Source organism: Canis lupus, chromosome X (genome assembly GCF_011100685.1).
Source record: "Canis lupus familiaris isolate Mischka breed German Shepherd chromosome X, alternate assembly UU_Cfam_GSD_1.0, whole genome shotgun sequence".
Lineage (NCBI taxonomy): Eukaryota > Metazoa > Chordata > Mammalia > Carnivora > Canidae > Canis > Canis lupus.
Genome location: NC_049260.1, coordinates 77,156,797 through 77,177,176, shown reverse-complemented (window position 1 = coordinate 77,177,176; position 20,380 = coordinate 77,156,797). Strand labels below are relative to the sequence as shown.

The 20,380-nt window shown below is 40.7% G+C and overlaps 1 protein-coding gene across 3 annotated transcripts; it reads left to right on the top strand.

The window, feature by feature from the left end:
- The first annotated feature begins 1,862 nt into the window (after nt 1-1,862).
- TCEAL8 (transcription elongation factor A like 8) lies at nt 1,863-3,854 on the top strand. 3 transcript variants are annotated; one of them, XM_038586563.1, is made up of 3 exons: nt 1,866-2,018; nt 2,386-2,497; nt 3,112-3,854. In XM_038586563.1, the coding sequence occupies exon 3, from the start codon at nt 3,147-3,149 to the stop codon at nt 3,498-3,500; it is 354 nt and encodes a 117-aa protein (XP_038442491.1). In that variant the 5' UTR covers nt 1,866-2,018; nt 2,386-2,497; nt 3,112-3,146; the 3' UTR covers nt 3,501-3,854. The 3 variants fall into 3 exon arrangements, with proteins under 3 accessions (XP_038442492.1, XP_038442491.1, XP_038442490.1); XM_038586562.1 differs by having other exon boundaries at nt 1,868-2,018; nt 2,425-2,497; XM_038586564.1 differs by lacking the exon at nt 2,386-2,497 and having other exon boundaries at nt 1,863-2,018.
- The last annotated feature ends 16,526 nt before the right edge of the window (nt 3,855-20,380 follow it).

Genomic DNA, 20,380 nt, shown 5'->3' with positions numbered 1-20,380 from the left:
GGACTCGATCCCGGGTCTCCAGGATCGCGCCCTGGGCCAAAGGCAGGCGCCAAACCACTGCGCCACCCAGGGATCCCTCGTAGATTTCTTTTATTTAATATTCTGAAAAAGACAAAACTATAGGAATTGGGAATAGATCAGTGGTAGCTATAGTTCAGAGAAGGGGGTAAATTATGACTACAACGGGGTAGGTAGCATAAAGGAGGGTTTTTTGGGGGTGGTGATTGAACTGCATCCTGATTGTGGTGGTGATTACACAAATTATACATTTGTTAAACTTCACAGAACTGTACACACAGAAAGTGGCTAATTTTGCTATATGATAGTAATTTTTAAAAATCAGAGTTGTCTCCCATTATATGTAACATCTGAAAGAATGAATTGAAACATTTTGTGGTAGTTCAGGATTATATCTTTACAGTTCACCAGCTATATTTACATTAAAAACTCTCTCTTGAATAATAGATAAATGTATCTCAACTGTGGGATAAATTCTGCATGCTTAAGTATAAATTATAAAACATTAAGACAGCAAAAACATTTATTTTTTGAACCTTTCCTTTTCCATGGCAGGCTTTGTTGTTGGCTGCTGCATCCCCCTGTGACAATCCTAGACAAAAGATCCCTTACTTCCTCCTTCTCATACTCTCCAGCTGGCTCCACTGGCCAGAATGTCATTTCTGGCAACAACACACTTCCAAGTACCAGTGGATTATGGGTTGTTGGAATATCAGTTTCCTTTTTTAACTATTTTTTTTTACAGCAATGATGTTTGCTCTGCTTCTGATCATAACAATTATGCATGTTGATAGTTCTCTTTTTTAATGGAACAAAATGAATGATACCAGAATATCTCAAGAATGCCATGAATGAATAAAAATTCTACCTGCTAATAAAACCTCACACCTGAGATACAGGGTACTCTCTCCTTTCTGAGTGTTTGTGAGCGTATGAAAGCTATTTTCCAACATATTTATTTGAATTCCAAAATAAAGTTCACTCTGAAGAAAGCAGGCATTTCTGGGGACACTTCTGATTAACAAGGCATCAGATCCTAAGGGACCTAAGAGGTCTGTCTAAAACCTATTTGAAACCCGAGTGGAAGCCATTCAGCAGTCATCAATGAAAAGGTCAGACATTTAACATTTGGTAACTTGAGTTCAGCCAGAGAGAGAAAAAGTAGTGGATTACTTATATAAGATTGCTAACAAGAGAAAAACGGGCTTCTTTCCAGAGATTAATCTGGGAGTCAGTTTTTTTTAAGGTGCTCTTTTAATAAGATTAAATTTTTTTTTTTCTAACACATCAATATGTTGTGAGGACTGTCATTTCATTTGTAGCCATTAGGAAACTTTGTTCCAAAGTCTTAAAAATTGATAAAACTATTTTGTCCTCCATATTGTGTCAAATATTGATTATATGGCATCTCTTTCTAAAACATTATTGTAAAACTTCATGATCATTTAATATTATGCTTAACGCATCAAAAAATTCAAGAGAACTACTAAAAAAAATTCCACTCACTCCTGCATTCTTTCCTAGCTGCCTCTACCCCCACTCCTCTCCCCACCTACCACCTTCGACCATTTTAATGCTAGATGGGACTCCTGTGGAAATGGTGGACTGTAGGTCTTGGGGGAGGAGGGAAGATGGGCGAATTTGAAGCAGAGGGAGAGAGAAAGAGATAATTCCCCAAAGAAGGAGAAATGGTCGATTAACCCCTAAGGGGTGGTCCTCCCAGGCGATCCAAGAAAGCCTAATAGCAACTGCAGGGAGAAGATAACAATTCTATTGTCTCTGATTGGCAAATACGAAAAAAGATTGACAGTATCAAGTGGAGGGAATGCAGGGGGCGGGCTGCAGTGTTAAATGGGAGGGGTAACTGAAGACTGGAGCTCATTGATGACGCGATCTTCACGTGACCAGGAGTCGACGTGTGCAGAAGTCCTTATAGTCCAGGGCCTGTTTCCCAGTAGCAGCTCCGTATTACTGGAGGAAAGTGCCCCGGATCCTTTCAGGTCAGTATAAAAGCGGACGCTGCCTTGGGCACCGCGGGGTCTATGAGCCGGAGAGCAGAAGCCAGACGGGGTCGCCACTGTTGTCCCAACATTACAGCCCGCCATGCTCCCTCCATTTTTGTGCAGGAAATTCGGACCTGTTTGGTGGGGGCGGGGGTGGGGGTGGAAAGGGAGAAGGGCGGCCAACTGAGAGTCCCTAGAGAGACGTTGAAAAAATTAGGGAAATAACTTGCGTTTCCCACTCCCTGCTTGCAGGGAACCGGTGGGCACCGGGGAGGGGTGGGGTTGCCTTGAAAGAAGGAGAGGATGAGGACGTGGGACTTTAGATGAACAAGGCCTAGAATCCTGAAAGGGACCGGTGATTCAGGTACTGGCCTGCTCAGCAAGCGCTCCTGTCGGTCTGCAGGACTCTTGGTCTTTTGGGCGCGACACAAATCGAGTGAGGGAAGGAGGCAGGAAAATCCCCTGGATCCCTGCAGGTCAGTGTAAGGGTGCAATTGCCTCAGGTCCCTTCGGGTACGGGGTGGGGGTGTGAGTGTGAGTGCGTGCATGACACCGAAGCACATCTTGGGGTCGCCACAGCCTCTCCCCATCCAGATTAAGCGCTGGAGGCCTTTGCAGAGCCTGCAGCGGAAATGGGGCGGGGGCAGGGGAGGCTGGAGAGAAGTGGAAGGGGGAGGGGAGGTCAGAGACTGCACCAGCCGATCTCAGGTGAGTGGCGGGAGACTGGGACCGCTTGGGAAAGCCCGAGAGGGCGGGAATATTGGAGACCGGCGTCTGACGAGGGGGTTAATTGCTTCCGCGCTGCTCGCGTTTCTGGGCTAGGAGAGGCCTGTAAGCAGGGCCTGCTGGGAAATGGTGGGCTGGAGCCAGAGGAGGAAAGATGGAGCTGGAGCGAGAGGGGGAGGGAAGGGAGGTGGAGGAAGGGGTGGAGTCAGGGGAGTTCTGAGTCTGAGGACCTAGCCTTCTCTAGTTGGAAAACTTTTGACAATTAGGGACCTGAATGAGCCGGGGCCTGTCGCTATGGGAACCTATACTGTGGCTTTTGGTCTGTTTGTCTGGCATCTAGTTGTTTGGTTTCCTTGTTTTCTAGGATTATTCAAAAGAAATACCAGAAAAATATTCAACATGCAAAAGTCTTGTGAAGAAAATGAAGGAAAACCACAGAACATGCCAAAGACCGAGGCAGACCGCCCTTCAGAAGATGTACCACAGGAGGGAGAAGGAAATCCTCAACCTTCTGAAGAAGGTGTAAGCCAGGAAGCAGAAGGAAATCTTAGAGGAGGGCTGATTCAACCTGGCCCAGGGTTTAAAGAGGACACTCCTGTGAGGCATTTGGACCCTGAAGAAATGATAAGAGGAGTAGATGAGTTGGAAAGGCTTAGGGAAGAGATAAGAAGAGTAAGAAACAAGTTTGTGATGATGCATTGGAAGCAAAGACATTCACGTAGCCGTCCTTATCCTGTGTGCTTTAGGCCTTGAATTCTTTTTTGTCTGATATTAAAATCTGGCCCCTGCTTTCTTTCTGTTAGCGTTTTCTGATGTATCTCTGACCTTTGTTTTACCTTTAATCATCTGGTGGAATTTTGTTTTAGGTAGCTTCCTTGTTACCACCATCTCACTGGATTTTGTATTTTGACCCATTCCAGAGGTCTGTTTTTCAATTGGAAAGTTTAACATATTTGCATGGAAATATATTCATTCTATATTGTAAAGTAAAACAGAACAGGTTACAGAGCAGTATATTTAGTACCAGTTCACATGTAGGATTAAATCCCAAATTTGTGTGCGTGTGTGTGTATACATACATACATATATCAAAAATTTGACTGCTTATTTCTGTGTGGCGTGAGCTTTTTTCTTTTTGCTTATATGTATTTTTTTCATGAACACATGTCACACACACACAAAAAAAAATTTATAATTAAGAGTTAAATAATTTGCAACCAGCTTATAAGGGCAATGGGGGCACCTAAACTCTTGATGGAAGAACTATTAAAAAAAAAAAAGTAAACCTCAAGTTACCTCTGGATCTCTTAGCCAGAGGAATAAAACTGCTAGTTATTACAGATATACTTAAGACTCCGTCCTTTTCGAGGGGAAATCATTTGCCTCACAGGGCTGCTGTGAGGAAGAAATGAGGTGACTGAGCTGTGGCTTGGTGGACTCTTGTTCCCGCCTGTGCATACAGAACCCCAACCCACTACAGAACATCAGTTATCTGAGGGAGGGCCCTGACACTTACCTGTGCTCAGGGGCAAGTCCATTAGTATGCAGGGCAGTGGGGACTTCCATGGCAGTCCTCTGCTGTTGAGCCCCACCCTCCTCCCCTGGGTTTTGCCATGCCTGCTGGGCACTGCTACCTCTTCTGCTGGGTCCTTTGCTGTCTGCTGGCCCTCACTGCTCCTGGCATACTGGAGTCCTTGGGTGTCAAAACCCACTCCTAGAGTCCCCAGTGGGTTGAACCCCCACTCTGTCTTCCAAAGCCTCTGCTTTATAGTGACTCTTAAACAGGTGAGATTGCTCTAGGATTGCTTGGGCCACAGTGCCTTGCAGGGTTCTTAGCAAACAGTCCCTTCTGTTTTCAATTCCAGGACCCCTCCTCTAAATCAGAGTCAGACACGATGAGGCCATTTTGGGAGTTGGACCAAGGTACAAGTTTGAATTTAAACAATGTAGTCAGAGTTGCCTCGGGTCTAAGGACTAAGGTTTTGTCCTCTTCTGAGATGATCTCTCCCTAAAGGCTCCTGGAAGGCCTGACTTGCTGGTTCACAGGACTTTGAATATGGATAAGTCGCACACAGCAATATAGGAAACAGATCTAAGGAAATAGTCCCTTCACCCTACCCCAACTCCAGTTGAAACATGAAAAAGACTAGTGAAGGCACTACTAGTAATCTAAATGTACTAGTAGAAAGGCTATCAGGTAAACGTTAGGAATTGTATTTCCCCTACAGAACAAAAATGTCTTTTCTCCTAATAGTCCCACATACTTGTGTTTAACTGAGGCCTCATGTTTCAATATTTAGTTGGTTTCTTGATTTAATTATTACTAAGGAGCTGGTGTTATCCACATTCTGCTATTGACTCCCACAAGTTTGTTTCTCTAGTATTCTGGCAAGCAATTCCAAAAAGAAAGTGCATGAAATAGATTGTACTCCAAATGTTTCATCAAAGTCCTGCATAATCACCTGCATTAGAACCACCTTGGGAAGCATCTTTAATACTGATTTCTGGGGCTTACCTTAGGACTCACAGGAGGTGGGTTGTAGAAGTAACAGCATGCTCCACTAGGTGATTATGATACACATCGAAGCATGAGGGTGACTGGTAAACACAGTATTTTCCATTATTACAAATATGAGCTTTAATTAGAAGACAATATTGGTGAATGTTTATTGAAATTCAGAAAGTAGGGGCGTATAAGAGTGCTTGCCTTTAATTATGAAAGACTGACAAATTTATACATAAAATTTAAAAGATTTCCTTTAATAAATAATACATAAAGCCAAGGGAAGGAATGTAATCTTAGATATACTCTCCTTCACTGAACACCATGTTTGGCCATACATTCACTCCTTACAATATGAGTAAGATATATTCAAGATCTCTTTTTTTGTGATCAGCACACAAAATGGTGAGCCAGTCCTACACCCTTTGGCTTTGTTTTAATTTTTTCTTTGTGTGATGTCATTTTGGGGGAAATTCATGTCTCCAGACCATTCTTAAAGGTTGCAATAGCCTGATGGATGCCAGTTGGTCTGGACTCTGGTTGCAGTGAGATGAACTTCAGGGGCTAACTGTACCAGTTTTACAAGACAGGATAAATCCATTCTCCTGGTGCTCAGAGGGGGTGGTGTTCAGGTAGGATGTGGAAGGGTTCACCCAAGTCACATTCCTCCTCAGCGTGGATCTAACTATGATTTCTCTGCTTCAGCCTGCAGCCAGGCATAGACTCTCCCAAGCTGATGACAGGGCTGTCTTCGACATACTTGGAGGACAGTTACTGTCTTTCCTTTCCTTCTCCCTTTCTCTTTTGGGGAACTTTTTATGAGGGAAGATATAAAGCCCCAAAGATTCCTAACTGGAAACATTGGTCATGACAGTCTTTGGCTAAGCAATTGTCTTAGCCAAAAGACAAAAGACTTGGAGATAAAGCAGAAGAGGTTGCCTCTCAAGTCCAATGAAGTAGCCCCCAAAGCAATTGAAGGGAAATGGGGACAGATCTCAGACAAGACCTCCCTCATCACTCTCCCACCTACCTTGCTTAGACTCCCAGAAGGGCCTCTTGTGTCTGGGCGTGTTGGTGTGGTTCTGCAATAACTTTAGCTCTGTGTATGCCTGGTGCGGTACTTCTGATGTCTGTATGAGCCCAGGCTCAGGGATATAGGAAACCCCAGGTAAAGGAAGCATGCAAAAGCATATGGTCCTACAGTTCAGGAGAAATGGGATGTCACCTTCTGTTTGAACAACACCCTTGCACTGCAGACCCAGCCCCTAACTTGGGGCCAGGGCAGTCAAGCTGTGAATTGGTATGAAGATGCTTTTAAAGGCATTGATGTTGGAGGAAGCAATTGTGATCCTTTATCTTTAGGTTTCTCATCTGAGGAATTATTACCACTTTTTTTTTAAAGATTTTATTTATTTATTCATGAGAGACACACAGAGAGCGAGGCAGAGACACAGGCAGAGGGAGAAGCAGGCTCCATGCAGAAGCCTGATGTGGGACTCGATCCAGGGACTCCAGGATCATGCCTTGGACCGAAGGCAGGCGCTAAACCGCTGAGCCACCCAGGGATCCCCTTATTACCACTTTTTTTTTTTGATATCCTAAAAGACTGGTTGGGCAATAAGGTGAAGATAAAATTCAAATTCTTGGGTTTAGGAAGGCAGAGTGGTTAAGGGTATGGCCTTAGAACCATAATAACTTGGGTTTCAATCTGGGCTCTTCCCCTTATAGCATGCAACATTGCATAAATCACTTATCTTTTTTTCTTGGAGGACACCTACTATCTTTGAAACTGAGCCATTTATGGGCTCCCTGGAAATAGAACTCTTAGATCAAAGAGAAAATGTCCTCTCCACCATTATCATTGCTCTTATCATCATCATAATTATCACCACCATCATCATCATCAAAGGATGGTATTGAGTGAATATTCAATGGATTCCTGTTGGGCATAGGCCACATACTGTAAAGATTCCTAAGGATCAGTAGGCAAGTCCTGGGAACCCATCATCTGAAAGAGTGAAGCCAATATAATGTGAAAGCAATATGGCTGGAATTGGATTCTCTGCTTATAAGAAGTATGAGCCCAGATTCATTCATCTCTAAAATAAGTGTAACCCTACATAAACCCTTAAGACCATTGTTGGAAGTAAATGCAGAAGACTATATAAAATTCCTGGCATGCAAAAGACCCTCAGAAAATGTTAGATCTTTGATCATCATTATCAACAGTGCCATCATCATCATCATCATTCATCATTATCATCATCAGGTTATGCTGAGATAATACTCAAATATGAAAGTTACTCAAATATGCTTCCTTGATTCCATATCACCCTTCCAAAGGAAAAGTCTATTCTCATTTCTTTCATTCAACCTTATCCCTTGCATAAGCAAATGGTACATAAACTAAATGGAATAACTGTCATTCATTTGAAATTCTAAAATAATTCTTTTTTCAAAGATTTATTTATATATTTGAGACACAGAGAGCACGAGTGGGGTGAGAAGCAGACCCCCCGGAGCTCATTGTGGGACTCCAGGATCATGACCTGATCCAAAGGCAGACACTTAACTGACTGAGCCACCTAGGCACTCCAGAAATAATTGAATTCTATATACATTTACAGCATTTATGCACTCTGGTCCCTTTTGTGTATTGTAAGATGAGAAACAAATTCCTTCTAAATTTCCAATTTATTTAGTTATCTGCCTGAAAATTTAAAATCATGAAGAAAATCTTACTTTCATGAATTACAAAATATGATGTAGAAACATCTCATTGACATGGAAAGCCATTTCTGATCATCATACTGTTTCATGAGAAAGCCAGCTGCAACACACACACACACACACACACACACACACGGTAAAGAGAAATATCAAACAATTTGAAGTGAATATTTCTGTTTTTTTAAATTTGTATTTATTTATGATAGTCACAGAGAGAGAGAGGTGCAGAGACACAAGCAGAGGGAGAAGCAGGCTCCATGCACCGGGAGCCGATGTGGGATTCGATCCCGGGTCTACCAGGATCACGCCCTGGGCCAAAGGCAGGCGCCAAACCGCTGCGCCACCCAGGGATCCCTGAAGTGAATATTTCTAAATGGTATTATTATGGGAAATTTATAAATTCATCTTTATTCTTCTCTGTATATCCAGTTTTAACTTTTTAATGAACATGTTGAGTTTTTCCATAAAGATTTTATTTATTTGAGAGTGAGAGTGAGAAAGAGAACATGAGTGGAGGGAAGGGGGAGGAGATACCAACTCCCCACTGAGCAGGGAGCCCAACACAAGTCTCCATCCCAGGACCCTGGGATCATGACCTGAGCTGAAGGCAGAAACTTAACTGACTGAGCCACCCAGGTGCTCCGTGTAGTGTTTGTATAATTCATACATAAAGGTGAAAGTATTATAATACCATTTCTCCTATCTCTTTAGCTGAGATAGGGCCTGTTGGCTATTCCAGTTCCTTGTTTGCTTTCTGTTCCATCTTACTTCTGAGAAGAACCTGGTGTAAGTGTCAGACCTCTGAGGGTACTAGCTGAGGAGTTTCCCGGCTCTATGCTACCTGGGTGCCACTCTACCTTGTGAGAAATGGTGTGCTTCTATCTTTGTTTGTGTGTGTGTGTGTGTGTGTGTGTGTGTGTGTGTGTGTGTGTGTGTGTTTCTGTCTTTGGTCACAAGGTGGCATTTTATAACTACTTTCTAAATATTCTCCTACAAAGTGATATTATTATTTCAAAAATAAAATAGCAATAAACATAATTTTTAAAGGACATTACGAAACTCATTCCTAATTCTGCTATTAAGAATACACAAGTGGGATCCCTGGGTGGCGCAGCGGTTTGGCGCCGGCCTTTGGCCCAGGGCGCGGTCCTGGAGACCCGGGATCGAATCCCACATCGGGCTTCCGGTGCATGGAGCCTGCTTCTCCCTCTGCCTGTGTCTCTGCCCCCCCCCCCCCGTGACTATCATAAATAAATAAAAATTAAAAAAAAAAAGAATACATAAGTATACGGACACCTGGGTGGCTCAGTGGTTGAGCCGCTGCTTTTGGCTCAGGGCATGATCCTGGGGTCTTGGGATTGAGTCCTGCATCAGGCTCCCCACAGGAAGATTGCTTCTCCCTCTGCCTATGTCTCTGCCTCTCTCTGTGTGTGTCTCTCATGAATAAATAAATAGAATCTTAAAAAATACACAAGTATAGTATTTTTCTATAATAAATACTGGCAGGATATATACCCTCAGTTGTATTTACCAGAGCTCCCAAATTTACATTTCACTTATCTACTCATTCAACAAATATTCACTGGATGCTTACTGTGTATAAGACTGTGCTAGCCAAAATCAGTTTATCCACCCCAAGCTTTTCTCCTGAGACTCTATATTCAACTCTCTGATGATACTGGCCACATGTGCTAAGATAAATGTTATCCAACTACATGGATGTAATCCTGCTAAGACCCATACTCATCACTTAACCAGTTTATCCCTTAATCCTGGAGGCTCACCATGTAAAGTGGAGGCAGTATGAAAAAACTAGATTGATTTATTTTTATTTTTTTAAAAGATTTTATTTATTTAGTCATTAGAGACACAGAGAGAGAGGCAGAGACATAGGCAGAGGGAGAAGCAGACCCCCCTGGGGAGCCCAATGTAGGAATTGATCCTGGAACTGGGATCACGCCCTGAGCCGAAGGCACAAGCTCAACCGCTGAGCCACCAAGGTGTCCCTAGATTTAGAGTCAGAAAACCTTTTGTTAAAATAGGCATTTTCTTAAATTTCAGAACACTTGTAATTGATCAAAAGGATTCTTAGAAACCTAGGAAGTGGATTAATAATATAAGGTTTCAGATACAAGGCATATCTGTACATCTAGGGTTGAAAGTCAAAGTAAAGTCTACATTACACATTTGACAGCCACTGATGTAGATTTCCAAGGTCTGCTTCTTTCCCCCCTACCTACCTCCCCCTGTTGTTTATTGAGCTCCTGCGGAAGTGCACTGGCCCTTGGCTAGGCCTTGAGACAAAGCAGTGAACAAAAGAAAATTCTTGCCTTTATGATGCATCTATTCTGATTTATACTCTTTAAAAAAAAAGTGAGGTAAAATTTACATACAGTGAAATGCACAGACTTTAAGTATATACAATTTCCATTGCTCCAAAAAGGTTTCCATCACTCCAAAAAGTTTCCTGTCCTTTTTCATAGTGTGAATATACAATTTGTTTATCCTAATTATTATCCAAAATAACCAAATGTTTTAGACATTTGAGTTGTTTGCATTTTTTTGGTCTATTATAATTATAGTTGCTATAAAGATGTATAATTTTTTTGTGTGTATGTGTTCTTATTTCTCTTGGGTAAGTATCTAGGAGTAGAGTTGGCTGGGGCAAAGAAAAGGCAACTGCTTGATTTTATGTGAAATTGCCAACAATTTTTCAAATTGGTTGTAACATTTTGTTCTCATACAATGTGTGAGAATTTCAGTTGCTCCACATTCTCATCAAAATGTCAATGCCATGAAAGAAAGAAGGCAAGAGAACTATTCTAGATTAGAAGAGATTAAAAGACAGCAACTAAATACAATGCTTGAATAAGGATAGTAGATAAGAAAATAGTATTACATCAATGTTAAATTTCCTGAATACAATCATTGTATTGTGCTTATTTAGGAGACTGTCTTTATTGTTAGGAGATAAAATGCTTAAGTTTTATGATGTTTATGATTAACTTTAAAATAGTTCAGCAATGAAAAAGAAAATAAATATATAGCACGAGAGAGAAGGCAGTTGGCAAAATGTTGATTGGTGAATCTAATCTAGGTGAAGGGATTAAGAGTATATAGGCATTCACTTCATTATATTTGAAATACTTTGCAGGTTTGAACTTTTCAAAATAAAAATTTAGTGGTAGTGGAGTGGGGGAAGCCATAGTTCAGCCCTCCAGAAAAAAAGAGGTAGCTAAATGAGAATCTAGAATCAAGATTGACAAATTTCTTTGTTGGCAAACATGAGATGATGGATTATGCAAACCAGTTTAGAGGAACACAATGACAGCGACGACTAGCTGAACTTTACTTCTGGTAATAGTTTAAGAAATCATTCCGTAGGCTGACTTGTGGGGACAGACATGTCATCAAGACTTTTTTTTTGTAAAAAAAAAAAAAATAGCAATATTTACACAGCATGGATATGATCAGATTCTTGTGTGAGGAAGAGAGGAGCTTGACAACATCTAAGTATCCAATAAAAGTGGACTGGAAATAACCTTAGGGAGTGAAGACAAAAAAAATATGGTTTAATAAGAAAAACTGAAGGTATTGCTTCAGATCTTGATGTGGAAAGACTATGTGAACTGCTTTGCCAGCAGGGAAAGTATCAAAAAAAGAGAGTCACAGAGACGAAGTTTGGTCCTGTCTTCAATCACCATGTAGTGCAGGATGAAAACAGTGGTCCAGAGCAAGTGTTCAGAGTGAGGAAAGAAATATAACAATGGTAGGAATGGAGTAACAGGGAGTGTAAGGATGCAGCAAGGATGGAAGTGAAGCAAAAGAATCCAAAATAAGAGTAATGTAATTTGTAATTACACAAGAGCCAAAGATGAAACTGAATTCAGACTAGAAATATATCAGGACTATAGTATAGTGGTATACATAAAGTTGCCCTCCAAGAGCCACATTTTATACCAATCTTCTAAACACTCCACAAATGGAGTTCATCTCCAATAACAGCTGATGTGAAAATATATAAACATATTCTCTATTTGTCAGGTTCTTTTTGTCTTTGAGAATTCTGTAAAAAGTAGAATGAGGATTTCCCTAAGTTACACTGACTTCAAAGAGCTGTTTTAAGGATTACTGAATGTGATGCAGACATCTTTCTATATGAGATTCGGGAATCATCTTCTTATGAGATAAGGACAATACTTCTCTGGGAGACCAGAAACGAGGCTGTTGCAGTAGTTTAAGAGACATATAAACACTAGATCTTGGTAATTGTTTGGATATGGACACTAAGAAAGAAAGTCTGGTTTAGGGAACTGGTTGAATCCTGGTGTTTTTATTTTATCTTATTTTATTTTAGTCGAGTATAGTTAACATATGGTATTATATTAGTTTCAGGTGTACAACATGGTGATTCAAAAATTCCATACATCACCCAGTGCTCATCACAAGTGCACTTCTTAATCTGCATTACCTATTTTACCCATCTCCCCACCCACTTCCCCTCTAGTAACATCAGTTTGTTCTCTCTATCTAAAAATTTGTCTCTTGGTTTGTTTCTCTCTCTCTCTTTTTTCTTTGCTCATTTTTGTTTGTTTGTTTCTTAAAATTCACATATAAGTGAGATCATATGGTATTTGTCTTTCTTTGACTTATTTTGCTTAGCATTATGCTTTCTAGCTCCTTCTATGTCATTGTAAATGGCAAAATTTCATTCTTTTTCATGGCTGAATAGTATTCATATATATAAATTTATGTATATCACTCCTTTATCCATTCATCTATTGACAGACACTTGGACTGCTTCTATAATTTGGCTATTATAAATAATGCTGCTATAAGCACAGGGGTGCATGTATCCCTTTGAATTAGTGTTTTTGTAATTTTTGGGTAAATACCCAGTAGTGCAATTACTGGATTGTAGGGTAGTTCTATTTTTAACTATTTGAGGAAACTCCACACTGTTTTCCACAGTGGCTGCATAAGTTTGCATTCCCACCGACAGTGCACAGGAGTCCTTTTTCTCCACATCCTTGCCAAAACATGTTGTTTCTTGTATTGTTGATTTTAGTCATTCTGACAGGTGTGAGGTGATATCTCATTATAGTTTTGATTTGCATTCCACTGATGATGAGTGATGTTAAGTATCTTTTCATGTCTATTAACCATCTGGATATCTTTTTTGGAATAATGTCTGTTCATGTCTTCTGCCATTTTTCAACTGGGTTACTTGTTTTTTGGTATTGAGTTGTATAAGTTCTTTATAGATTTTGGATAATGACCTTTTATCAGATACACTATTTGCAAATATCTTCACCCACTCAGTAGTTTGCCATTTAGTTTTGTTAATTGTTTATTTTGCTGTGCAGAAACTTTTTATTTTGATGTAATACCAATAGTTCATTTTTGCTTTTATTTCTCTTGCCTCAGGAGACCTATTTAGAAAAATGTTGCTATGGCTGATGTAAGAGAAATTGCTGCCTGTGCTATTAGGATTTTTTTTTTTTCAGGTCTTACATTTAGGTTTTAAATACACTTTGAACTTATTTTTGTGTATGGTATATAAGAAAGTTTTCCAGTTTCCTTCTCTTGCATGTTGCTGTCCAGTTTTCTCAACATCATTTGTTGAGGAGACTTTTTTCCATTGAACCTTCATTCCTGCTCTGTCAAAGATTAATTGACCATATAATTGTGGATTTTTTTATCGTATTCTATTGATATATGTGTCTATTTTTGTGCCAGTATCATACTGTTTTGATTCTTACAGCCTTGTAATATAAGCCAAAGTCTGAAGTTATGATACCCCAGCTTTGCATTTCTTTTTCAGAATTTCTTTGATTATTCAGGGTCTTTTGTGATTCCATACAAATTTTAGGATCATTTGTTCTAGTTCTGTGAAAAATACTATTGATATTTTGATAGGGATTGCATTAAATGCATAGATTGCTTTGGATAGTATAGACATAAAACAATATTTTTTCTTCCAATCCATGAGTGTGGAAAGTCTTTCCATTTCTTCATTAATTTAGATAAAGGTCCAAGAGAGAGATTTTGGGTGTGGAGAAAGAAGAACTGAAAGAGAAGGCTTTTAGTTCAAGGTAGAGCATTTAGGTGGCGAAGTACAAAAGTAAGTTGGATAAAATAACAAAAGAGCTCCAAAGACAGACAAATGGTAGAGACACAGATTTGGGAGTCAATGTTTATATGACGGTGTAAGTCTAAACATTGTGCTAGGCTGAATATTGTTCCCCAAAGATATCAAGGTCTTAAATCCCTGGAACAGGTAAATTTTATCTTACATGGTAAAAGGGATTTTGCTGATATGATTAAGTTAAAGATCTTGAGATGAGGAGATTATCCTGGATTGTGTAAGTGGCTCATAAATGTAATTGCATGTGTCCTATAAGAAGGAGGGAGATTTGATGTTCAGAGGATGAAAAGGCAATGTGATAATGGAAGCAGAAATTATAGTGGTGCAACCACAAGCCAAAGAATGTTGGTAGCCAACAGAAGCTGGGAAAGGAAAGGAATGGATTCTCTCCTGAATCCTTCAGAAGGAATCAGACCTCACAACACCTTAAGTTTAGCCTTGTAGAATTCAAAATTTGGAGTTATGGCCTCCAGAATTGTAAGAGAATACATTTCTGTTATTTTAAGCCACTAAGTTTGTGGTAATTTGTTACAGCGGCAATAGGAAACTAAACACTAAAACCTTTTCATTTAGGGAATAAAAAAGCTCTGTGAAAGAACTCTGAAGGATACCAATATTTCAGGGGGCTTATAGCTTATTGGCTCTGAGTACAAGTGGTGGTGTCAAATGGATCTGGATTCAAATCCATCTCTACACTTAGTTGCAGTGTGCCTTTGGGCAAGCTATTTAAACTATATACCTAAGTATCTCTATCTGTAAAATTGGGACATTAACAGAGTATCCGTCAAAGAACAGCTGTGAGGATTAAAGGCAAATATCTAATTAATGCCCCTGGTACATAGTAAGTACTTCATAAATGGTAGTTTTGGAGATACATGTGTTTAAGCATGATTTACAGCTATTAATGTTCAATTAATAAACGTTTTTAATGTGGAGATGAGTCAACACTACTATCTTTTTGGAAGAGGTATATTGGATTATTCAGCTCAGTTCAGCAATGTATGAGAGCATGTGGAAGTCTGGTGACACAGCCTGCACTGTTAAAAAATGCATCCATTTGGGCTGCTGTATGTGTATGTGTGTGTTGCATATTTATTTTTAGGAACAAACAAGTCAATATGCAACTTGTTGAGGATATGAGATGGCAGCAAAATCTTTTTCTACTTTAGGAAATCTTTTTTTTTTTAAAGATCTTATATATTTATTCATGAGAGACACACAGAGAAAGGCAGAGACATAGGCAGAGGGAGAAGCAGGCTCCCTTTGGGGAGCCTAATGTGGGACTCAATCCCAGGACCCCAGGATCACAATCTGAGCCAAAGGCAGATGCTTAACCACTGAGCCACACAGGCATCCCTTTTTCTACTTTAATAGTTAATTTCTATTAAGCTCTCTCTCCTTCCTGGTCCCCTTAAAAAATTTCAGGTATCGTTTCTTTCTAAAGTCTTTTTTTAAGTAGGCTCCATGCCCAACATGGGGCTCAAACTCATGACCTTGAGTTCAAGAGTCACATGCTATACCAACTGAGCCTGCCAAGCATCCTATCTTTCTAAAGTTTCCAAACTAAAATTTAAAACAACCAATGACCAATAAATGAAAAAAAAGTAATGCTAAAGCTGAATCTGGCCTAGTGGAATGTTGAAGATCTTAAAAAAAACCACAGACAAAATTTTTCTCTACCCAAATGAAAATAGCTTTACTCTCTTAATGATTAAGCAGTTATGCAGAAAAATATTGAGAATTAGCAAAAACCAGACTTTAGATTCCTGTCACCTTGTATGACAAAAGCAAGGTGGGCACTGGTGACTGAGAGAGAAGGCAGAGGAGAGTGGAAGGTAGCAGGAGAGGCAGGTAACCAAGGGGTAGAAGAGAGAAAAGCAGAAAATCCAAGGCCCAAGTAGAGTAGGGATAGAAAGTGGAGGGAGAAGTTCACTAGCAACCAAAGAACAAATTCCAACCTAAGGCAGTAAAGCCACTTGTAGCCCCTTGGATTAGCATGGACAGGAATGAATGATAGGGCAGTTTATTATGAGGCTCCATGAACAGATGGGCAGAGAGGGGGCCTTTGTGAGTGTACGTTGGCAGGACTACAGTAGAGTTTCCTGCTCCACTCCTGCCAGATGAGAGGTGGGGTGGAGGGCCAGGAGTGAGTTGGCATGAGGGGTGAGCCCTCCAATGATGCATGACCAGGAGGTAAGGCAAGCATAAGTCCCTCTTGTCCAGGTCTTTTTTCCTACAACATCCTCTTTTTCACTGAGGAGGGCTGACATCTGGTGCAGGACAGGACAGGGAGGATCACACTTCCCCAGAACAAAGCAAGTCTGTGTGGGCAACTGGAAGAGGAACTGTGTTGGTGGTTGTGGTATAAAGGGGTGTGTGTGAAAGGGAAGGAGGGTAAAGACTGAAGCTGCTTTGGGCTTGTGTGCTCTATGCCTCTTCAACCTTCTGGAATAAAAATGATGAGCCTGGGGATAGAAGGAAGGGCTGGAGAAGGATCAGGGAGGGGACAAATAGACCTAGGGATCATTTGGAAATACTTTGCTTCTTTTACAACCTGCCTACAGGGACGCAGTAGATAAACATGGAGATAAGCCTCAAGATGAAGAGGGAGGAGATAAAACAAATGGTAATGTAGAACACATGCAGTGAATGGAATGGAGACTAAGAAATCATTGAAATAAGTTCCCTATTCCAATATGGTGGGTACTGCGTGGTTGGGGATGAGGGTGAGGCAGGCCAGGAAGGAGGACTTTTAAGACTTGAGGAGATGGGGTGGCTAATCTTGAAAGAGACTTTTATGTAGTGTACTGGTCTGTCCACCAAGCACTTCAGTACCACACACTGTCATCTGTCTGCAGGTCTAAATATCCATCAGGCACGTCTTAGTCCCAGAAGGGGAACAGGAAGAGGAACTGCTTGGAATTTGGGCAGGTTGGTATGACACCGTGATCCCACCTGGAGCCCTAGGGTAAGGGGTGAAAGAGTGGATATGGTTCAGGCAAGAATATGACTAGGACACAGCCACACTGCTCCCACTTACCTCTCATTCAGTCAAGGGAAAGGACCATAGAAAGGACTAAATGGGAAATTGTTGAGAGAGAATGAGGAAATACATATTGGCCTTTCAAGAGTGGGAGAAGGGCAAGAACCTGGAAAGAGGAGTGAATTAGAGTAAGGGTGAGACCTTTGCATCCATTTTCTTGATCCAAGAAGGCAGATAGGTGCTGGAATGATCAACACACATTCAGCATTTCCTCCCTAATAGTAATTTAATTCAAAGGGAAAAGGGAAAAACAAATCTGGGCATGGAAAATACCTACCAGGCAAATGAAGAAAGGGTTGAGTATATATTTACCTGAGAAAGTGAAGGGCAGGGAGATAGAGGGAATAATAGCCAGGAGCAAGCACCCTATAGACATATGCCAATAATGATGAAGGGACAGGAGGAGGAGGGGGAGGAGATGAGATAGAAAGGTGTCCGGAGGAGATAAAAAGATCAATAAATTTAGAATAATGCACTGGAAGAAAGGCAGTCCAGGAAACACCCTTATCCCATTTAATGCTTTTTATATTCAATTATCTTTTTTTCTTATGTTTTAGAACCCAACTTTTATTTTGGTTGCATTTTCTACATATAACTTTGCTCATCTTATTTTTAACCTTTCAATGGTACTGGTTTTATTTTGTTTATTTTTTTAAGATTTTGAAAAAAAATTATTTATTCATGAGGGACACAGAGAGAAGGCAGAGACATAGGCAGAGGGAGGAGCAGGCTCCTCACAGGGAGCTTGATGTGGGACTCGATCCCAGAACTCCGGGATCACGCCCTGAGCCAAAGGCAGACGCTCAATCGCTGAGCCAGGTATCCCATAGGATGCTAAATTTCTTTTTTTTTTAAGATTTATATTTATTTATTCATGAAAGACAGAGAGAGAGGCAGAGACACAGGCAGAGGGAGAAGCAGGCTCCATGCAAGGAGCCTGATGTGGGACTCGATCCCAGGTCTCCAGGATCACGCCCCAGGCTGAAGGCAGCGCTAAACCACTGAGCCACCCGGGGATCCCGGATGCTAAATTTCTTTTTTTTTTTTTTTTTTTTTTTTTTTAAATTTTTTTTTTATTTTATGATAGTCACAGAGAGAGAGAGAGAGAGGCAGAGACACAGGCAGAGGGAGAAGCAGGCTCCATGCACCGGGAGCCCGATGTGGGATTCGATCCTGGGTCTCCAGGATTGCGCCCTGGGCCAAAGGCAGGCGCCAAACCGCTGCGCCACCCAGGGATCCCCCGGATGCTAAATTTCAAGGGACATTTGAGTCCCTTAGCTAGAAGTATCAACTAGGCTATTATTGTAGATATATTAATTTAATAATGAGTCCTTTATGTGCTATATGGGGAAAATGTTTCACAGGATTGCTGAGTAGATCAAGTGAAGTAATGTGTGAAATGAGCTGTTGTGGGGGATGCCTGGGTGGCTCAGTGATTGAGTGTCTGCCTTTGGCTCAGGTCGTGATCCCAGAGTCCTGGGATGAAGTCCTACATCAGGCTCCCCACAGGGAGCCTGCTTCTCCCTATGCATATGTCTCTGCCTTTCTCTCTGTGTCTCTCATGAGTAAATAAATAAAATATTAAAAAAATAAATGAGCTACTGTGTTTGGCTACCTCCTTCACCCCACCTACATGTAGGACCTCAGATTTCTTCAGATATCCTTCAGTTATTGATGGAGGTACTATCCAAAGTTTATAACATCCATGCTGAGAAACAAGACCAGACAGCAAAGGTGGTTGCCCATTCTTTTGTTCCTCTGCTACTATCCCACCCACCATGGGCCTTACCCTTGAAACTGCCATGTTCTGCTTCGCACTGCTACAGGCGTTTTGGAGTCTTCAAGATAGTACAAATCTTACTGATTTATCTGGAGTCCCTGGTAGACCAAAGTCCTTCTATATCCTTAAATAAATGTAGAGGATATACTTCTTTCCACTTCAATATTACATTTACCCAGATAGGTACTGCCCCAGTGTTGCTTGGGCACTGATGCAATACATACACACAAAAAGCCATTTTAACTTACAGGCAACTCTTTTCTGTGGTAAATGTATTGGGGGCTATAAGGGCCTAAGAAAGGAGATAAATGTGTAGCAAGAGATATTGTACTACAGTGAAGATTGTTCCTTACCGTTCACTGTGACATACAAAGCCCTATTTGCCTGTTTCCTTTAAGTTGTGATCATTACATATTTTCATATTAGGGCCACTCTTCCAGGTGTTAAAAGAAAACCACAGGCCCCAAATAGAGTCAATTATGCTAGGCCAAGTCACCAAACTGGGGCTTAATACCTAACCTGATTACAGGTTCAACCTCCCTCAGAAATGTAGTCTTAACTAGGCAGTCAGGAATTTTCTGGTCAGCAGCAAAGAGGTAATTGTCACATGGGCCTCTCCATCCCCCAAAGAAAGATGATGTAATCCACTTAATAAGACCCTCTGGTGTTCCGCCTAAAGGAAGGTGATGTTGCCTAAAAACAATTTTCTTTTGCTAATAACTTCCTTGTCCCACCCTTATGTTTAATAAAGCCTGTTATACCTGCAAATTTACTAGGTTGAATTTTGTTTTTTAATACGGGTCAGGAAACTTACCTAAATGTATTAATTATAGGGTGGCATAGGATTCAGGTTCAAGCTAAAACATTATACTCCTTACTCTATCCCACACAATCTATATCCCACAGATCAATCAATAAAGCTAAGTATTGTGTAAAGCATCATTATTTCCCCCATATATTATGCCCAGTTAAAACAAACACATCTTTTTTTTTATCCGGGTCTGCTAAGTACCTACTGTCTAATAAGGTACATTATAACTAGATATGTTACACATATTAAGCAAACATACCATCATGGCAGGAATATACCATTCTCTACCTTGAGATCTCTTATTTTTTAAATTAAAAAACAGTTTTTAAAGATTTTATTTATCTGATAGTGAGCAAGACAGCACAAGCATGGGGAGCAGCAGAGAGGGAGAAGCCACTCTCTGCTGAGCAGGAAGTCTAATGCAGGGCTCAATCCCAGGACCCTGGGATCATGACCTGAGCCAAAGGCAAATGCTTAACCAACTGAGCTACCCAGGTGCACCTTGTGATCAGTTTTTAAAAATACTCTTTCCTTTGATATTTGCTCCTATTCTTGCTATGGAACTGAATGCTTACTGTAATTTAACTACTACTATTGTGTAATAGTGGAGTACTGCAA

Excerpts from the sequence above, each read along its gene's own strand:
- TCEAL8 (XM_038586564.1), top strand. The coding sequence starts at position 3,147 with ATGCAAAAGTCTTGTGAAGAAAATGAAGGAAAACCACAGAACATGCCA.